At 32.8% G+C, this 19,486-nt stretch overlaps 2 protein-coding genes across 2 annotated transcripts; one reads left to right on the forward strand and one right to left on the reverse strand.

Moving 5' to 3' along the window:
• The first annotated feature begins 235 nt into the window (after positions 1-235).
• On the forward strand, positions 236-712 carry LOC149497462 (pentatricopeptide repeat-containing protein At5g10690-like). The gene has a single exon (XM_089718914.1). It carries the CDS (start codon positions 236-238, stop codon positions 710-712), a length of 477 nt encoding a protein of 158 aa, XP_089575040.1.
• A 6,934-nt stretch (positions 713-7,646) lies between these two features.
• On the reverse strand, positions 7,647-8,015 carry LOC105648177 (uncharacterized). Its single transcript, XM_012234488.2, has one exon. The coding sequence runs from the start codon at positions 8,013-8,015 to the stop codon at positions 7,647-7,649; it is 369 nt and encodes a 122-aa protein (XP_012089878.1).
• Positions 8,016-19,486: the final 11,471 nt, after the last annotated feature.

The following is a 19,486-nucleotide window of genomic DNA, read 5'->3' on the forward strand; positions in this document are numbered from 1 at the left end:
GCACAGATTTTTAATAAGATGAAGAGGTCGAATCACATGCCTAACTTGCTTACTTGTAATACTCTTCTTAATGCTTTGGTTAGATATCCTTCTAAGCATTTTGTTTATTTGTACGAAGTTATTTTAGTGAAGTGACTAAGCTAGGTGTTGAGGTTAATACCAATACTTCCAATATTTTGATTTACGGGTATTGCTTGGAGAACAAATTAGGAGAGGCAATTGGTTTTCAGGTAAAATGAAGAAGTTTGGTTGTTTGCCTAATACTTTCAATTACAATACAATTTTGGATGTTTTGTGCACGAAAGGAAAGTTGAATGAGGCTAGGGATTTATTGTTGGATATGAAAAATAAAGGGTTGATATCAAAAAATAGGAACATTTTTAATATTTTGGCTTGTGGATATTGTACGTTGAGGTGGTTAAAGGAAGCAGCTCAATTTATTGAATTAATATCACAAAATAATGCATTGCCGGATGTTTGGACTTATACTAGGTTGATTGTTGGGGTTATGTTAAGAACTGGGATTGATGAAGCGTTTAGGTTAAAAGATGAGATGGAGAATTCGAGGTTGTTGCCTGATGTTATTACTTGTAACACATTGATTAATAGGTGCTTTGAGTGTGGTAGTAGTTCAAAGGCATTTGGATTTATTCAAGAGATGGAGGGGAAATGGAGTGAAGCCAAATGCAGTTACACGCAAAATACTGGTTAAATGGTATGTGAAGAATGGAAAGATGGATGATGTTGGAAAAACCATTAGGAAGATGAAAGGTGGATTTTCATCTAATACTATACAATTTTGGAAGAGATGAGAGATAAATGCTTTAAATCATTTGTTGCAATAATACTTAATTTATAAAAAGTAGTGAAAAAAAACATCATCATTTCACTTAATTAGCCGTTTGAACCTTTTTTTTATTTTTATAAATACCTATTTTTTTCTTTTTACAAATGAACTATACAATTTACACAAGGTTCAAACGGCTAGTTTGAGCCTTTTAGGTGATATTTAATTTTTTTATTTTTGGTAAATAAATTTTATTCATTTTTAATCAATTATTTATTTATTTATTATAATTTACTAAATTATCCAAAAATATAATTATTTTTTTTCTGTTATAAGGGACAATTTGGGAAACTACATAAATGAAAAATATGTATAAATATGATGAGTTGATTTTTTTTTTTTTTTACAACCAATTATATTCTATCTCTCCTCTTCTTAATATTGCTTTATTTTCATACATCCAATTCTAAATTCCATTAATTTCATATTCCATTTATTCATTTTTTTTCCATAATTCCATTTAAAATTATGGTACACAATTCACAAAGCTCCAAGGGAAAGCGAGTTGCTCAAAGCGTGGAAGAAATTGATTCAAACGATCCATTGATTGATTTTTCACCGCAAGAAGCAATATCTCCTAATATTTTAATAGGTAAACCACTAAAATCAAATATTTTCAAGAAGCACTTTGCAAAAATTGTTCAAGATAATGGAGAAATCAATGAGGTTCGATGAATTATTGCAAAAAAGAATATGCATTCAAGCTTGGAGGAGGATATGACACTCTCAATAGGCATTTAAAATCACATCATCCAAGTGAGGTAGGAATGGATGTAACTCAAACTCAATTATCGTCATCAAGGTATGATGATCCTAACACTTCTCTATTTAAATATAATGATGAAACTAATAAAATTGAAATGGCTAAAATGGTTTGTATGGAACGATTATCTTTTTCATTTGGTGAAAAAATTGGATTTAATAACTATTGTAAAAAAGCATTAAATCCTTTAGCAAAAAAGATACCTAGGAATACACTTAAAAGGACTATTTTATCTATTTATTTAAAAGAAAAAGAAATTTTAAAAAATTTATTTGCAAATTTTAATGGTAAAATTGCCATTTGTTGTGATATTTGGTGTGATGCTTGGCAAACTCATTCTTATATGGGTGTTACATCTCATTGGATTGATAATGAATGGAAACTTGAAAAAAGAATTATTGCACTTAGAGTTTTTGATGACTCTCACACCGCGCATAATATTTTTACCATGTTAAATATTATTTTAGAAGAATATGGTTTGACTAAAAAAATTTTTACAATTGGTTTTGATAATGCCAGTGCAAATACGGCATCAATAAATGAATTAAAAACTCTTTGTCAACCTAAATTTGGTGAACAATTTTTTTCACAGTAGATGTGCATGTCATATTTTAAATTTATGTGTTCAAGATGCATTAACAACATTAAATGTATTTTTGCGTCCAATAAAAAATGCTTTAAATCATTTATGGACACATGGATATTTTAGAAAAGAATTTAAAAATTTTTGTCACTCTATGGGAAAAAAATATAAAAAATTTTCAAGAGATATTCCTACAAGGTGGAATTCAACTTATAAAATGTTAAATGAGTCTTATGAATATAAAGATATTCTTTCTTCATTTATGCAATTGCATGCATCACATTTTCAACTTTATCCAACCAATTAGACTATTGTAAAAAAATATTAGATATTTTTCAAATTTTTGAAAATTGTACGAGAATTTTTAGTGATGTTTATTATCCTACCTCCCATTTATTTCCATTTCATTGTTTGGCCATAAGTAGTGCCATAATTGAAAATGAAAATGATGATGATTTACAAGAATGTATATTCATGATGAAATTTAAATGGTTAAAATATTATACTGAAATTCCAGATTTAAATTTAGTTGCATTTTTTCTTTGTCCTAGATTTAAGTTAGTTGCATTACAAGAATTTTTTCGTCTTTATTATGGATCTTTTAATATTGAGGCAGATTATTTTTCTCTTACTAATAATATTTTAAGGTATATTCGTCAATTGTATGATGAATATTCTAAATTAGTATCTCCCCTTCCTCAAGTATCAGCTCCACAAACTACACAATCCGCTAAATTTCATTCTACACAATTTACCTTCATGCAAAATGTTTCAAAAAAACCAAAGGAGGGTCCACATTCATACACAGAAATTGAGACATATATTAGCAAAGATTTTGAGTTTTTAGGTGATGATGCGGATGAAGACCTAACAAAATTTGATATTTTGGGTTGGTGGAAAAAACATGCAAATCGCTTTCCAGTCTTAGCTTCAATTGCAAAAGATATTCTTGTTTGTCCAATTTCTACTGTTGCAGTGGAACAAGCTCTTAGTGCGGGTGGACAAATTTTAGATCCAGCACGGTCAAGATTATCGCCAAATAATGTGGAAATGCAAGAGTGTGTTGACGATTGGACTAGAGCGGCGTTGAGAACTCAAGACCAGCAAAATTCAAGCGATGATGATGATTCTGACTCATTAACGGGGACTAGTGGCACCGATAACTAAAATTAATTGTAATAATTGGGAGGTTATTTTCCAATGTAAGAAGAAAAAAAGAACTACGTGGGCTTTAATTTTCTCTAATTTTCAAGAGGATACGTAGGCAATTAAATTAAAAATTTTCAATTTTAATTTAATTCAAGCCCAAAATAAAAAAAATTATAATTTTCTATATTAGTGAGTTAGTAAATTTTGTAAATTTAATGTAATAATAGTTCTAAGTTAATAGAAGTTTTTGTTTTAACATTTTATAATAATTTATTTAGTTAATAAAATCTAAACATTTTAAAATTATTATTCAATTATGAATTCGGAATCAAAATTAAATTATTTTTTAAAAAATTTGTGTAATACCGGAACCGAATCGGAACCGTAATTCGAACCGTCGGTTCATCGGAGCCGTACTGAACCATGCCGGAACCGGAACCGGAGGTTCAAGGGTCGATTCCAGTTCAAAATTTTAACATCTCGAACTGGCGGTTCAATGAACCGAAACCGGCGGTTCATTGAACCGGCCATGCCTAGAGAAAAGGCATTTAAGAAAAATTAGTAATGTAGGGATTGAGTGGCTGAATTATTTATATGAAGATGAGATTTTTGTTAGGGTTTATGGGAAAGTTTCTAGTGGTTTTGCCATGGTTATAATTCAGTGGGTGAGCAATGAGCTATAGCTTACAGTTGCAGGGAGATAGAGGAAGACTCAAATACTGACTTTAATTGGAGAGGATCTGCAAGTAAAAGAAAAAAAGACAAACAAATTATTAGTTCTTCAAGGTAAAAACTTATAGATTGTTCTGTTGGCAGATTAAAAGGCAAAGCTAACTGTTTGCTCATTTCAAATCCAATATTCCAAAAAAAGAACTACTGAAAAATAAAGATAAGCAAATATTCAAAAAAAATAAAGATAAAATTTTTATTTAAATTTTAATAAAACAAGCATTCTTCCAAGATCTAAACAGAAAGAATTTAAATCAGGCGCAAAACAGATATATCCTACAACAAGTAGCACAATCTTTCCAAGTTCTCAAGTTTAAATCTTTAATTCTTTCATATCTTTCATCAATGTCTAACTTAAGCAAACAAGAAAATACAAATTGCTTCTAATTCCAATAATCAAATTGTGTTACATAATAATCTATAATCTGACGCATAAATGATTTTTCAATCAATTTATACTTAGTTGCTGAGTAAAAGCAATTTCCAGCTCTAATCGACCCAAAAACTAATTAAATCCCTAAAATTATTGTATCAAGTGTGTAACAAAATTAACCAGAAAGAATAACTTTAAGAGTTGCTTGTCTTCTGGTTATCTTGGGTTGCAAACCACCCTCATAGAACTTGAGAAGCTTAGGTTTAGGAGGTCACGCCTTGAATGGTTGTCAAGCAGTCAAGCTTGGATTCCATATCTACCAGCAAGAGCAACGGCTGCAACTGCAAGCACGGCCAAAAAGTGTGTGGCCTGATTTGAACATAATAATGATAATCATTTTGCTACTATTTTTGGAATTTTTTTAGGAATCTCTGTGCTTTTTTTTGGGGTTGAAATCAACCAGACCAAATCGATGCAAAACTAACGGTTGTAATCCTATTACAAAAAAAAAAAAAAAAAAAAAAAAAAAAAAAAAAAAAGAGAGGTGGGCAGGCATCTAGGCCCAAGTGCACAAGCATCAGGCCGAGCAGGCTCTCTACCTGCTTGCCTTCTTGGCTAACAAGCCTAGAAATTATTGCCATAAACCTCCTTTAGCAAGCAGGGGCTAATTTGACAAGTAAAAGTGTCTATTGAAGTGCTCTAGCATCCATGAGGATTGGAATATTAAACTTTTTAATTAAGGGTATTGAGTTCTTTCCACTCTGACCAACGCCCTTTGATTCTCACTTCTATTCCTAAAGAGGAACAACTAGGAACAACTATCACTTATCATTGCACATTAATTATTTTTTTTTACATATATTAATATTTAAACTTTTAAAAAAAATAAGAAGACACTTTCCTTTATAATGGTAAAAAAAGGTTGAACGGTATATTTTAGAAATAAAAAAATTATACCTTCTCAAAGTCTCAAATATACTTTTAAAATCTTCCATTTTTTGCATAATTTTTTTAAATTGAATTTTACAACTTTTTATTAAACTCTTTTCATTTTTTGATATACTGTTAGTCATTATTATCTTTATTTTTTTATTTAAGCTACAAAACTTTAAAAAAATGGAATCCAATGTCAAACAAGCACCACATAAACTAGATTAATTATAATTTTGGTGTTTGAATTATGTAAAATGTTCTATTTTGAGCTTTTACGATCGAATGTTTGAACTACTAAAATTTTTCAAGCAGTGGCTATGGCTTACGTGACATGGAAAAGTACGTTAAGTTGTCAATATGTAATTGGGTATTTTGGATTCCTGAAACCCAAAAACAAAGCTATGAGGGCAGGATCATCCACAGCCGTCGATTCTCGACTGCCACACCCATATTTCACTTTACTTCTTTTCCTCTTGCCATTGAGACGGCACTGCACTTATTTTCTGCGTTTTGATTTAAAGATTTTTCCCCGCCTCCGACTCTCTTCTGCTTATGAAAACACGTTTTCTCTTCCCTTTCTCTCTTCTACTTTTGACCGCCTACAAGTCACGAACACTTTGATTAAAAATTTTTAACGGTTTCAAATATCCAATTGCAGAAATTTTTCATTGAGACACCAAAATAGAACATTTTACATAGTTAAAACACCAAAATTATAATTAACCCAAAAAAAATCAATGTTGGAGGGCTTAATGGAAAAGGTGGGCAAAAGTTTAGGAGCCCGCTTGTGTTATTGAATCCAAAAATTTTGATTCATATAGAGGAATATTAGAGCCACAATAGTCTAGAGCAGAGTGAAAGAGGACTGGAAATAAACATCAAGGTCTGTGTCTTGTAGAAACCCTTCAAAATGTAGTAAGGTCAGGGGCACAAAATATCTGAATTAAACCTCTTTTGACTTCTCTAAACTTGCACATGTACCTGCCCTCTGTTGCTAAAAGAAAGCCTTTTTCATATGTCGTCATTCTAAAAGCACCAGAAATGAAGTTCCACTATTATGTAACAAGTACCTCATAAAATAAAATTATATGTATATGCATAAATGCATGTTTATTCTTTGAATCAAACCACCAGCAAATTTTGTTAGTGAGTTGGCTTTCTCATCCAAATGAAAGATAACTCTGTAAAGCACCTGAGAGATTGTAATTCACAGAATCTCACCTGCATCTGAAGTTCAAAGGTAAAAATCTTGCACGTATGACAAACTTGGCAACCCATGTAGCCTCTATGTAATCATAAAGAACAAGAACACTAAAGAGGTTGTCAGCATAAGTGAATTCCATAAAATTTTATAGAATTGATTTACAAGTGCATATTTTTTATATCTGGTATGAAAATCCATTTCAGAATATTATCTTATTAATTCCATAAAATAGTTATTCTTAAAACAAAACCTATCAATTTGATAAAAATGAACTCGATATTATTATGACTATATTTAGTTGACTTTGCAAATGGTTCCATGCTTAATAATCAGATATCAAACATTAGAATTCATGTACAAATGAAATGAATTCCTTATGCAGTTGATCCAAACACCATGGAAAATGACATTGATTTACAGTCTATTTGCAACAAATTGAAATCTTAAGACAGTTGCTTCAAACAATGTGTAATTTCCAGGACTTACTCACCAATAGCAATAACTCTAACTATACTAAAGGATAAAGCCAAACCATTCTCGATACAAGTCAAGTACTTCAGGCACCAAGAAGTAAGAATAAGTTTAAGAAGGTTAACAAAATTAAAAATGGAGTCATTATATGTTCCCCATCAATGAAGCATTCTTGTTTCCACAGCATAAATGACAACAGATCCATGTATTTACACCCTTATTTACGCCACAGAATATGCAAGACTATTACAATGATGATCAGAACAAGCAGAAATGGAATTTCCATAGAAACGGAGAATGGGAAAGACAAAATTAGTGTCTCTGAGAGTAAGATTTGTTACCCATTAAGAACTCAAACTAGCAATTATGTGATAATCATCTATTAAATCACTAAATCAGCACAGGCACATCGCATGGTTTGTGATCGGCAGGCATCATTAACAAACAAAATCAATCAATTAATCAATAACTCCAGACTAAAATGGAAAATTTATGAAAATTTATTATTGATTTCAGTTCTACCCTAAGATAATTTCCCATATAATAAGTACTCTTAACTACAAATAGAACATAATCAACATCTTAAAAAATCAATCAATGAGCAACAACAATGCTATCATTGTTTAACAAGTTAATAATTGGATCTGGCGAATCAGACTCCGAACTTGAAGGTCTCGAATTCAGAAACATCACCGATTTAGCAGCAACAAGCTTCTTCCGTTGAAGACATCTTGGGCCGAAGATCCTACCGGAAAAGCAAGGGAAGTCGTCCATCGTGTTAGTCTGAGATTGTAAGGTATTAGACGACGGAGAAGACGGCGGTGAGGATCGAAGGAGAGGAATTGATGTGACCGAGTGAGATCTGGCGCTGATTCGGGAGTCCCTGAGTTGCGCTAACGCGCCTGGCTTGAGGAATTTGAGATAGGGCTCGGTTGTAGGAAGAGAGCGAATTCTTCGCTTCATGGTTAGAGAGAATTTAGGGTTTGGAGAAAGAGATTAGGGTTTGGAGGAGGGATAGAGAATGGAGAGATTTGGGGAGTTTTTAATATATGGGGTTAGAGGCGGGAAATGGATTGGGAGGGAAAGGAAGTAAGAGCGCAGAGGATTTAAAAGAGAGTGAGGCGCGGAAGGAGTTTGGTTTTTTTTTTTTTTTTTTTGAGGCTATACATCACGTGACCTTTTTAATTTTTAGGGCTGCATATATGTGATAAACTGTAAATTAATGACTGGAATTCTTTTTACACTCCGTTTGGAAAAAGGATAAAAGAAGAACAGATAATAATGAGAGAAGAAAAATAATTTAGGAAAATAATGGAAATAATTTTTTTTGTTATTTTCTTCTTTTGTGCTTGGATGAAAATAAAATTTCATTATTATAAATTTATTGTTTTATTGATTTTATTTTGTACTATAGACTGTTCAATAATTTTAACTCTTCCTTTATGTTTAGCAATTTCTTTAAAATAATATTATCCCACCTACTCATCGTTGTTATTGATAAATACATCCACTATTTTCTAATGCTCACATACTAATATTTACAATTTCAAATATAAATCTAAATAAAAATTAAGTTAAAAAATAATTTACAAAATATATATATATATATATATATATATATATTTTTTTTTTTTTTTGAAAGGAAAGAATGAGTCTCAGCTCATATTATTCAAATCAGAGGATAAACATCAAATAAGAAAAGAGGACATACTTCTCATTATGCAAGATATAGAACTACCCGCCCTAACAATTGTATGAGCAACTTGGTTCGCTGACTTTCTAATAAAAGCCAAAGAAATAAATTGCAGCTCCCTTAAAAGAGCCATACAATCATTGACTATCAAAGCAAAATAAGACGAAAGGAACTGTGGAGCTCTCAAAGCATGAACGAGTATTTGACAATCCGTTTCTACACAAATAGGAAAATAAGGCAAAGATTTCAACCAACTTAATGCGTCTCTAAAGCACAAAGCTTCCCTTATTTGTGGATCAGAATAGCTAGGTTGAATAAGGAGTTTACCAGCATAAGAGGAACTGGTGCTGTCTCTAATAATCATCCCCATACCAAAGCGACTATTTGAAAGAATTGCCATGTCCACGTTACATTTATACTCCGCTAGTTTAGGAGCCTTCCTGCGCTGTTCATTCTCTAAAATCCCTATTGAGCGCGTAGCATATGCTGAACCATAGTGTCTAGCGAATTTCCACTCATGGAGCACTGTCCTAGCCCTACTCATTATAAACTGAACTTGATGAAATTTTTGATTCCATACCACGTCATTTTGGTGACTCCATAAGCTCCACATCAACATAAACACCTCCTCTCGATGGTCTGGATTCATAAATGTCAACACTGTTAGCCGCCTTTGTTGAAAACAAATAAAAAAAAATTAGCTCAATCCCACTTCGGGGAGATGAGCTTTTGAGGGTGTTTGAATTGGCTATAAAAGGAAGCAAATGTTTAAGTTTCAAAATATACCAAAAATACTTGAATGTGTTTTATATTAGGGATTTAGAGCAAGTCTCTTGGAGTCCCTTGGAGTATAAAATATTTGGGGTGTTTTGATGGTGTCGGGTAGAAAAATATTTTGTAATTGTGGTTGTAACAATTTACCGCATAGTGAATATTTTTCTTGATTGTCGTTTGGCAACGACAATGATTTTTCTCCATTTGGGGAGTTTTCCACGTTAAATTATCGTGTTCTCTTTAATTTTTCAGTCATTATTTTAATTTTCTCATTTGTTCCTGCTTGAAGCCTGTAACGTCCCATTTTTCTATTGAATCGAGTCGTTGCTTAGAGTCGAGTCGGGCTGCTCCAAAACCCGGTTCGAGCCATTAGAGTCTAGAGTGGGCTAGAATGAAATAAGGAGAAGAAGTGGACTTACTTGAAGGAAACAAAAAGATCAAAGTATAAGGATTAGGACTTGCTTGCACTAAAATATAAAGTTGAGGTATTAAGTTGTACCATTTTGACACTTGAGGTACCATTTGGTAATTTTCACATAAAAATCCATGATATTTTGGAGATGTACCCGTGAGTTCCATTCATTTTCATTTCTTCATCCTTATCTTCATCTTCTTCCTCTACTTTCCTCTTCCACTTTCCTTTCTCCATCACTTTTAATGGTAGTGAAGATTTTAATAGGATTCAAGCATTAATTCAACTTCTATTCTATCCAAGTAAGTAAACCTTCTTGAATTTCATACTTGAATCATTTGGTGATATTTTTAGAGTATTCATAAGAATTCTCATGTATAGGAGAGGTGAGCTCAAAGGTAGAAGAAAAAGGAAGCTAAAAGAAGAGCTTAAGCTTTTTGGAGTGAAGGTGTGCTATCTCTTTTAGTTTAATTCATTTCCTTACATGATAATTTGTGTGATGTGTTGAAAATGAGATGATATGTTGCTTAATGTTGAGTGAGAAGACTGAAAATGGTGAAAAAGCATGAGATGAAATGAATAAATGAAGTAGAGATTGAGTTCATGCTGAAACAGGTTTTGCTGGAAAATTTACCAGTAACTTCACCTTGATTTTGACCCTATTTAATGATGGAATTAGGAAGTGTCATAGAAGAGTTATTTGTTCCTCTATGTGTTAGCTTTACATGGGTTTTTGAATCACCCAAATCGGAGTTATATATTGAGAGATATGACCAAAAGAGTACAGACTGCGCAGGCTGGAAAACACGTCGCGCGCTCGCGAATTTCATTTGCGCGCTCGCGAATTGTGTCTGGAAACTCTCTGACTCTCATTTGCACTTCTCGCGCTCGCGACTTTGCATGGCGCGCTCACGAATTGTGTTCTGATGCTCTTTTGGACTTCATTTTCAATGCAATTGTATTCCTTTGCTCAACTTATATGCCTCCAATCATTTTAAAACAAAAAGACAACATTAGAACATGTATCAAAACAACATGCAAGCATGCGAATGATGTGAAATGAGGTAAACACTATGGTGTATGAAGTTATGAATGCTATGCAATTGTATTCCTTTTCTCAACTTGTATGTCTTCAATCATTTTAAAGCAAAAAGACAACATGAACACATGTATAAACACAAAATGCAAGCATGCAAATGGTGTGAAACTAACATGACACAAGTTGCCCGCTTGGCGAGGCTATTAGCATACAGGTAAGCAGTAAATTTTATGAAATGATGAAGCAGTTAATTTCATGACACAAGCATGCAAATTATGACACAGTTACTATGCATTTGTTTTATCTATTGACATACCATTAATATGCTCCATTGAGGTTAGGTAGAAACCATGTAGATAAGGCTATGTCGCGACATAGAATAGCAGATCTGCGCCCCATACAGTTTGGTACTCCGGCTACAGGCCGTTGAGTGGATATGATTATATAGGCCATAGCAGCCAAGCATACAGTTTCATCCAGTTTCATACAGTTTTTCTTATCACTTCGGTTTCACTATAACCTTATGGAGCCATACAGATATCTTGACATAACATTGCATGAATCATACAGTATACTAAACAGCAAGAAAGATTATCAAGGTAAAATGAAAGTATCATGATATGTGTGCTTACATTCCATATGTGAGTACATGTTTATTTCTATATATGTATGTGCTTATATGTTTCTTTATTCATAGTGATATTCACTGAGTTTAATCAAAGTTGCAGAATTCATACAGCATAAAGAACATCAGGTAAGATCATGAAAGTATAATGCTATATATGCTTACAAGTTTATTTATTGAATCTTTAAAGAGCCATACAGTCATGAGATGTTATTAATCATAACTTATATGATGTGACTAAAAGTGCATAAGTCATACAGCATAATGAATAGCAAGTAAGACAATGAACATATACTGTTATGTATTCTTACATGTTTATTGATCTCATCCATACAACACAATGAACAGCAGGTAAGATCATGCTAGTATCATAATGTGTGATTACAGGTTCATGTAAAGGAGTTATGAGATAATTAGAACTAAATTATTGATGTTTATGAATTAGAAGTTTATTCGTTGCTATAAAGAGACATTTATGTTGAAATTTACTGATTCTATGATGATCAATGCTTTATGAAATTTGTATTTTAAGTTAGTTGCCATCGCACTTTATTAAGTATGTGAATTATGAGCACCACTGAGTTTTATACTCAGCGCGTCGATTTTTATCACGCGTAGGTTGAAGATCGTGGTTGCTACTTGAAGACTTGAGGAGTACTTTCAAAGCAGAAGTGACTAATTTGGTCATAGTAGATTGAGAGTTGTATAATTAAGAATTTTGGCAGGTATTAAGATTTATGGCATGTATAATTATTACATTTGTTAGAGCTAATGTGATTGGAAATATAATGGAAGCATGTAATTATTGTGGTGTAAGTATTTGGAGGAAATGATTGAATATGAAATATGTTACTATAGTTGGTATGATTAGGTCATGAAGACTTGATATAGATCATGAATGCACTTAATTGCTGGATATTAAATGTTATTGAGGATTTATACAGTTATGACTATATATATAAAGTGTTGTTGTGTTATGATGATTAGTTGGAGATATTGGAAGTTTGGAGTTTAATTGGGAGTGTTTTATATTCATAGTTAGCATACAAGATGATATCAGCATGACAGGATATAAGTTCAACCAGATTGTAGCGTCTCGGCTCGGTTCATTCGGGTTAACGGGTGGACCGGGAAGGGATGTTACAAAGCCGATCCGAAGGGCGGGAAAATAGCGATTTTCCCAACAATTGGTATCAGAGCCTAGTTGTTAGGTGGAGCTTTTAATGTTAAAATAATTTCTTGCAATTTAAATTATAAGTATGCACCGTGGTTGCGGCTTAGTCTGATCTTCCACATCAGAAATACTGTTGTTAGAAATTATTTTATTTTAAAAGCAAGTGGAGTTTTGAAAGTCTTGAAGCAGGTGGAGCTTTGCTTTGGTGTGCTTGAGTACCGGTGGTGAAGGTCCTGACAATAATTATTGAAGTTATTCAGGTACAAAAGTTCTGATAATATACCGTGCATGTAACTTCTGTCTAGAAGGCCGGATTTTAAGTGGGACCACTTGTGGCCCCTCCGTCCAATTGAGATTTTAAGTGGAATGGTAATATTGTCTAGGAGATCATTGTGATCTTTCCTGTGTATTACAGAATCGGTTTACTTCATTAATTATTGGGTTCACTGTTATAAGTACAAGTAAGCATGTCGGCTATGAGATGTGAGATTGAGAAATTTGACGGGAGAATGAATTTTGCACTGTGGCAAGTGCAAGTCAAAGACGAGTTGATTCAGTCTGGACTGCATAAGGTTTTGAAGGGTAAACCAGTCAGCAGAAAGAATTCAGGAAAAGACAGTAGTAGTGGAGACTCAGAAAAATCCAAGATTAGCGATGAAGAATGGGAGGCGCTGGATATCAAAGTGACAAGTCAAATTCGCATGTGTCTAGCAAAAAATGTTCTTGCTAATGTGCTTGGATTGTCCACGACAAAGGAGTTGTGGAAGAAAATTGAAGAATTGTACCAGGAAAAAAAAATATCCAACAGGTTATATTTGAAGGAGCAATTTCATACGTTGAAAATGGCGGAAGGTACAAAGCTGTCAAATCACCTGAGTGTTCTTAACGGCATCGTCTTTGAATTGGAAACTCTTGGAGTGAAAACCGAAGATGAAGATAAAGCTCTCCGACTCATCCTATCACTTCCTTCGACATATGAGCATATGAAACCTGTTCTGAAATATTTTAGTAAGGAAGTGGTGTATGCGGATATGGTTAGTAAGCTCATTACTGAGGAGAGAAGACTGAATGAAATGAAAAATAAATCATATAAGGATTCAGCTTTATCTGTCGGTACCAGGAAAAAGAATAAAGCTCCGGAAAGAGGAAGGTTGTCTGCTGGGGTTGTGGTCAAACTGGACACGTGAAGAAGGATTGCCCGAACGGTGGAGCTGATTCGGCTAGAAGCTCTAATGTTGTTGCTGCCAATGTGATCTCCTGTGGCGAAGGAGATGATGTGATCTCTCTGCAATTGAGAGATGTGTGTCCTCATGGCATGATTGCTACCCGTTGAGATGCCATGGAAGAGGACAGATTATTGGTAGCTGGTCCACGAAAATGCGCACGACATTGGTTGACAGTTGATGCAAAGTGTGTGGTGGAAAAAAATATGTCGATGGCTAATGAACTCTCGGAAAAGTCAACAGGAGGGTTGCACCATAAACTATTAGCGGGATCCGACATGGCCAATGGAAAATTCTTGGAGTCGGTAAAGTGGTTCCAAGTGGCGATACTCTTTTATGGTGGAGTATGATAATTCTTGACGATAAGAATTATGATTGTCGGTAGCAGACAATGTTGTGTTTTTTTTAATTGTATTTTGTGGAGATTGTTAGCCGCCTTTGTTGAAAACAAATAAAAAAAAATTAGCTCAATCCCACATCGGGGAGATGAGCTTTTGAGGGTGTTTGAATTGGCTATAAAAGGAAGCCAATGTTTAGATTTCTAAATACACCAAAACACACCAAAAATACTTAAATGTGTTTTATATTAGGGATTTAGAGCAAGTCTCTTGGAGTTCCTTGGAGTATAAAATATTTGGGGTGTTTTGAGGGTGTCGGGTAAAAAAATATTTTGTAATTATGGTTGTAACAATTTGCCGCATGGTGAATATTTTTCTTGATTGTCGTTTGGCCACAGCCATGGTTTTTCTCCATTTGGGAAGTTTTCCACGTTAAATTATCGTGTTCTCTTTAATTTCTCAGTCATTATTTTATTTTCTCATTTGTTCCTACTTGAAGCCGATCCGAAGGGCGGGAAAATAGCAATTTTCCCAACAAACACATGATTTAAACAAGAAGATAAAGACAAAATAGGTGTCTAGCCTAATGATGAAAAGAGCCAACAAGATTTAGCAAAATAATAATCATAAAGAACATGATGGGCAGTTTCCACCTTTTTTTTTGCAAATTGGACAAGTATCATCAATCTCCACGCGGCGTTTACATAACCTCACTTTGTATGGGAGTGCTTCTTGAACGATCCTCTATATCAGAATTTTTACCTTCGATGGAACCTGGACTTGCCAAAACTGCTGCCATGGAAAGTCTTGGATTATAAAATCTACATTATCCATCTCAATGGCCACCTTATAGCCTTCCTTCACTATATTCTCTCCCTTTCTATTGAAGGACCAAACCCAATCATCAACAGTCTCCCCAAGATAATGGAATTTGCAGAATAAGTTCAACATCCCGCGTAGAGAAAAGAGAACGAATGAGTTGTGAATTTCATTGATGATTAATTATAAGGTCAGAAACCATTGTAGCCTGTGATTCTTCTATATTTTCTGATTGAATAAAAGGATCCATTTCGTCAAAAAGCCATAGATCATGCCATATATGAATTAAAGAACCTGATCCTACCTGATTTCTACACCCTTGAAGAAGAATGGGGCGGGAAGCACATATACTTCTCCATATTTGGCTGGGGTTAGTATTTACCTTAGCCAGGAAAAAATCACAATCTTTGAAGTATATTGCCTTTAAAATTTTAGTGGCTAAAGAGTCTGGAAACTTCAATATCCTCCATCCTTGCTTTGCTAAAAGGGTTAGATTGAACTGTCTCAAATCTCGATACCCTAGACCTCCATGAACTCTAGGAATGGCCATTCTTCTCCATTGAACCACCTGAAACCCCCATTATTTGTTGCATCATTGCTCAAAAAAACCTGTTCATGAGAGTTTCTATATTTTTACAAATATTAAATGAGAGAAGAAATAAAGACATCAAGAAATTAGGCATGGCTTAAGCTACTGTATGCAAAAGGATGTCTTTACTCGCTTTTGATAAGACTTTAGCCTTCCACCCCAGAATTCTCTTTGCGACCTTCTCAACCACATACTGAAAAATTTGTCGCTTGTATTTACAGATTAATAACAGCATGCCGAGATAATTCCCATGGTTTGACACTTCCTGAATACCTAAACAATGACAAAGCTCTTCCCGTATCTCAGCATTTGTATTTGGAGTAAACAACACTGCCGATTTAGAATAATTAATTTGCTAATGGGAGGCATTATCATACAAAGTCAGGCAATTCTTTAGCTGTGTAGCTTCATCAACGGTAGCTTAAGAAAACAAATAGTGAATTTTCCACAAAGAAGAGGTGAGAAATAAGAATAGCACCTCTAGCAACTTTGGCTCCATAGATACGACCTTGAGCTTGATACTTTGAGAGTAAAGCTAAGAGACCTTCTATGCATATTATGAATAGGTAAAGAGGGAGTGGGTCTCCTTGCCGTAAACTGCAAGAGGGAATCAAAGGGCCAAATTCATCCACGTCCCTTACAAAAAAATAAGCCACAGTAGAAACTATATTCATGATTTTTGACACTCATGCTTCCACGAGACCTATATGAATCATGATTGATCGTAAATAATTCCATTCAATTCAGTCATAGGCCTTACTCATGTCTTGTATTTTTAACTTTTTATAACTAAAATGACACGATCAAAGGCATTCTTACATTGATATTTATTTTTCTCTTATTCTCTTATAAGAAAAGTATAAGAGTTCCTTTTAAAATATAAAATTAAAGATTTATCTTGATCAATTAATGTCTTCAATTTTTAAGTATTTATTGAAATTACAATATCAAAATATTTTTTAAAATTTGATTGCTTGATATACAAAATTTTCATTTCATATTAATTAATTTTTGGATAACCATCATATTGCTTTTGCTAAAAAAATAAAAAATACATTATATCTAATTTATAAATGATAAATTTTTTGGTATTTAAATTTATCAATTTTTAAGGGTTGATAGAGATAAAACTAAGAAAATGCTCAAGAGATCAATTTATTACTCTTAATTTGGAAATCAGATGATCTATCTATGTTCTCCTATAATTATTTATAATACAACTCAAAGTGTAACTGACTACATTTATGGTAAGAATCTAACCTATAACAGCCAAGCAAGAATCTTGATCATTAATGGTCTTTTAATGACTTCGTTGACTGAAATACTTTATTTGAACTTATAAGGACGATGCTCAACTTTTGGTTAACTGCTCGGCTCGGTTACTCCGATTTGTTCAGCCATCTTAATATGCTCGGTACAAATCAATAATCTGTTCATATCAAATGTTCCTCCAAAAGTATACCGAATCATTTATGTTCGGTTATTTTAGTGTTCTTCAAATTATTCCCGAACGCTTTTTATTTTTGCTTTTCCACATAAGCCCTAAATGTCAGTTCATCATCAAGTCACGTCTTGTCTTTAATGGATGTGACCTTTGGCACTATTAATGCTCCTTGGTAACGGCGCGCCTCTTCCTTTCTACAAAACTTTAAAAAATATAAAAGACTTTGAATCGACAAATGAGTGTCAAAAAGCATTTGAAGAATTAAAAGATTTTCTTGCTTCCCCACAACTTCTTAGCCGACCCAGGGCAAGCAAAACCTTGTATTTATATCTTTCTATAGCAAAAGAAACAATAGCTTCGGTCCTAATCAGAGAAGAGGGCACAGAGCAATATCCAATCTATTATGTAAGTAAAGTATTAAGGGGAGATGAGGTAAGGTATTCTCACTTAGAAAAATTAGCATATGTTGTGTTAATCACTTCTATAAAATTAAGACACTACTTTCAAGCACACACAATTTATGTCCGGACTAACTATCCCTTGAAAAAAGTGTTACACAAAGTAGAAACTTCAGGGAGAATGGTAAGGTATATAAAATATTTTCATGAGTCTTTTTTTATTGGACAGGAAAAAAAATTTATTTTTTTACTTTTGGTTCATAATACATAAAAAAAGGGCTTCTATTAGACCTAAATGCATCGGGTCATTAATTTAAAAGGAAATATTTTGTATAATGAGAACAGTGCTATTAAATTCGAACCGAATGTTTACTTGATCAAAGGACTAAGTAGGTGGTTTACTGATTTAACAACAGGTCAAAAGTTAATCAACGGGTGATAAAAATATTAATAATATATATTAATTAAATAATTATAATTTAAAATAAGTATAAATAATTTTCAAATCTAATTACTAGAGGTTCATCTAACATAAAAAAAATTAAAGTTTTAAAATAGCAATACAAATAAGATTATAATTTATATATAATTAAGTGTAAATATTAAACTTCGAGTTTTTTTTTTTTTTGACTGGACAAGTTGAGTTTAATATTCATATCCAAACTAGCATTAATTAAACTTAACTCTTAATATTTCATGCATAGTTTAAATCCACTGGTTAAAATTTATTTCGTATATAGAGTTTGAATCATTCATAGTTTCACTATCATTTCTTTCATCTCCACCTTCATCAACAACTTCAAAAGTTTTCGTGTTTAGATTTGAAAGTTTTGACATTCATTAAAAAATAAGTAAGCATTGATCTCAATTTTTATATTATATACAATATTAATCATAGAAAAAGATTAAGCATGTAAATTGTAAGAGAGATTAACACTCTGCTTAGATAGAAGCATAATTAATGGAAGGGTATAGAGAGGTAAGGAGGAGGAAAGGTAATGAAAGTTATAATAAAATAATGTTGATGTTTGGAAATGGGTGAATTAATGGAAAAATAAAGAGAGATAATGTATATTCTTTGTGTTTGAGAAGAGGGGAAGAGAGAGATAAATAATTATAAGTAGTACAAAAATACTCATTATTATTAGATTAAAATTTTATGTATTGTTATTTTTTCATTTGTTTAGTAATTTATATAATAATTTTATAATTGCACTAACAAAATAATAGATAAAACAAGAGGAAATGAAATTAACCCTCGACTAAATCCAATGTAAGAAAATCGCATACATATTGAGACAAAACTACTTGGACGATACGATAGAGATAGAGGGTCAAGAGAGATGTTTGAGGTTTATATAAAAGAAACGTTAGAGGGTTTTATTTATTTGGTGAGTTAAGTTCAACTATAAGGGGTATAATAGAATTTTAATAAAAAACAAAGGATACAATATGAAACTAAAACATAAATTAATTTTATGTTCCTTATTTATCCTTATAAAATAACTTTGTAAAACATAAACTATGCTCCTTGCTCATATGAAATAACTTTGTAAAAGTTAATTATGGCCCTGCATCTTTATATTTTATTTGCGCGTGGGGCATAGTTATTACTGAAATGTGAAAGAGTAAGGTCATAATAAGTCTCCACAAACTTGAGGGTGTCACAAGGCAAATCGCACAAATTTCAAGGGCAAATGTATGCATTTGGCCAAAAATAAAAAATTCTTTAAAATCTGGCAAAGTCAATGCTAGTACTATTGTGATTGCTCGTTCCAATACTTCGAAAGCCTTGAGAAAAATGGTCTATCTATTAGAAGGAATTTTCAAAGCATTGTAATAAGTGCAGCTGCGATTATGCCATGTTGAGGAATAAATTTTTAGTAATAACTTTTGTCACGCCCGA

The sequence above is a fragment of the Jatropha curcas genome, chromosome 3, assembly GCF_041381405.1.
Source record: "Jatropha curcas cultivar XTBG-Jc1 chromosome 3, XTBG_Jcur_1.0, whole genome shotgun sequence".
In the NCBI taxonomy this organism is placed as follows: domain Eukaryota; kingdom Viridiplantae; phylum Streptophyta; class Magnoliopsida; order Malpighiales; family Euphorbiaceae; genus Jatropha; species Jatropha curcas.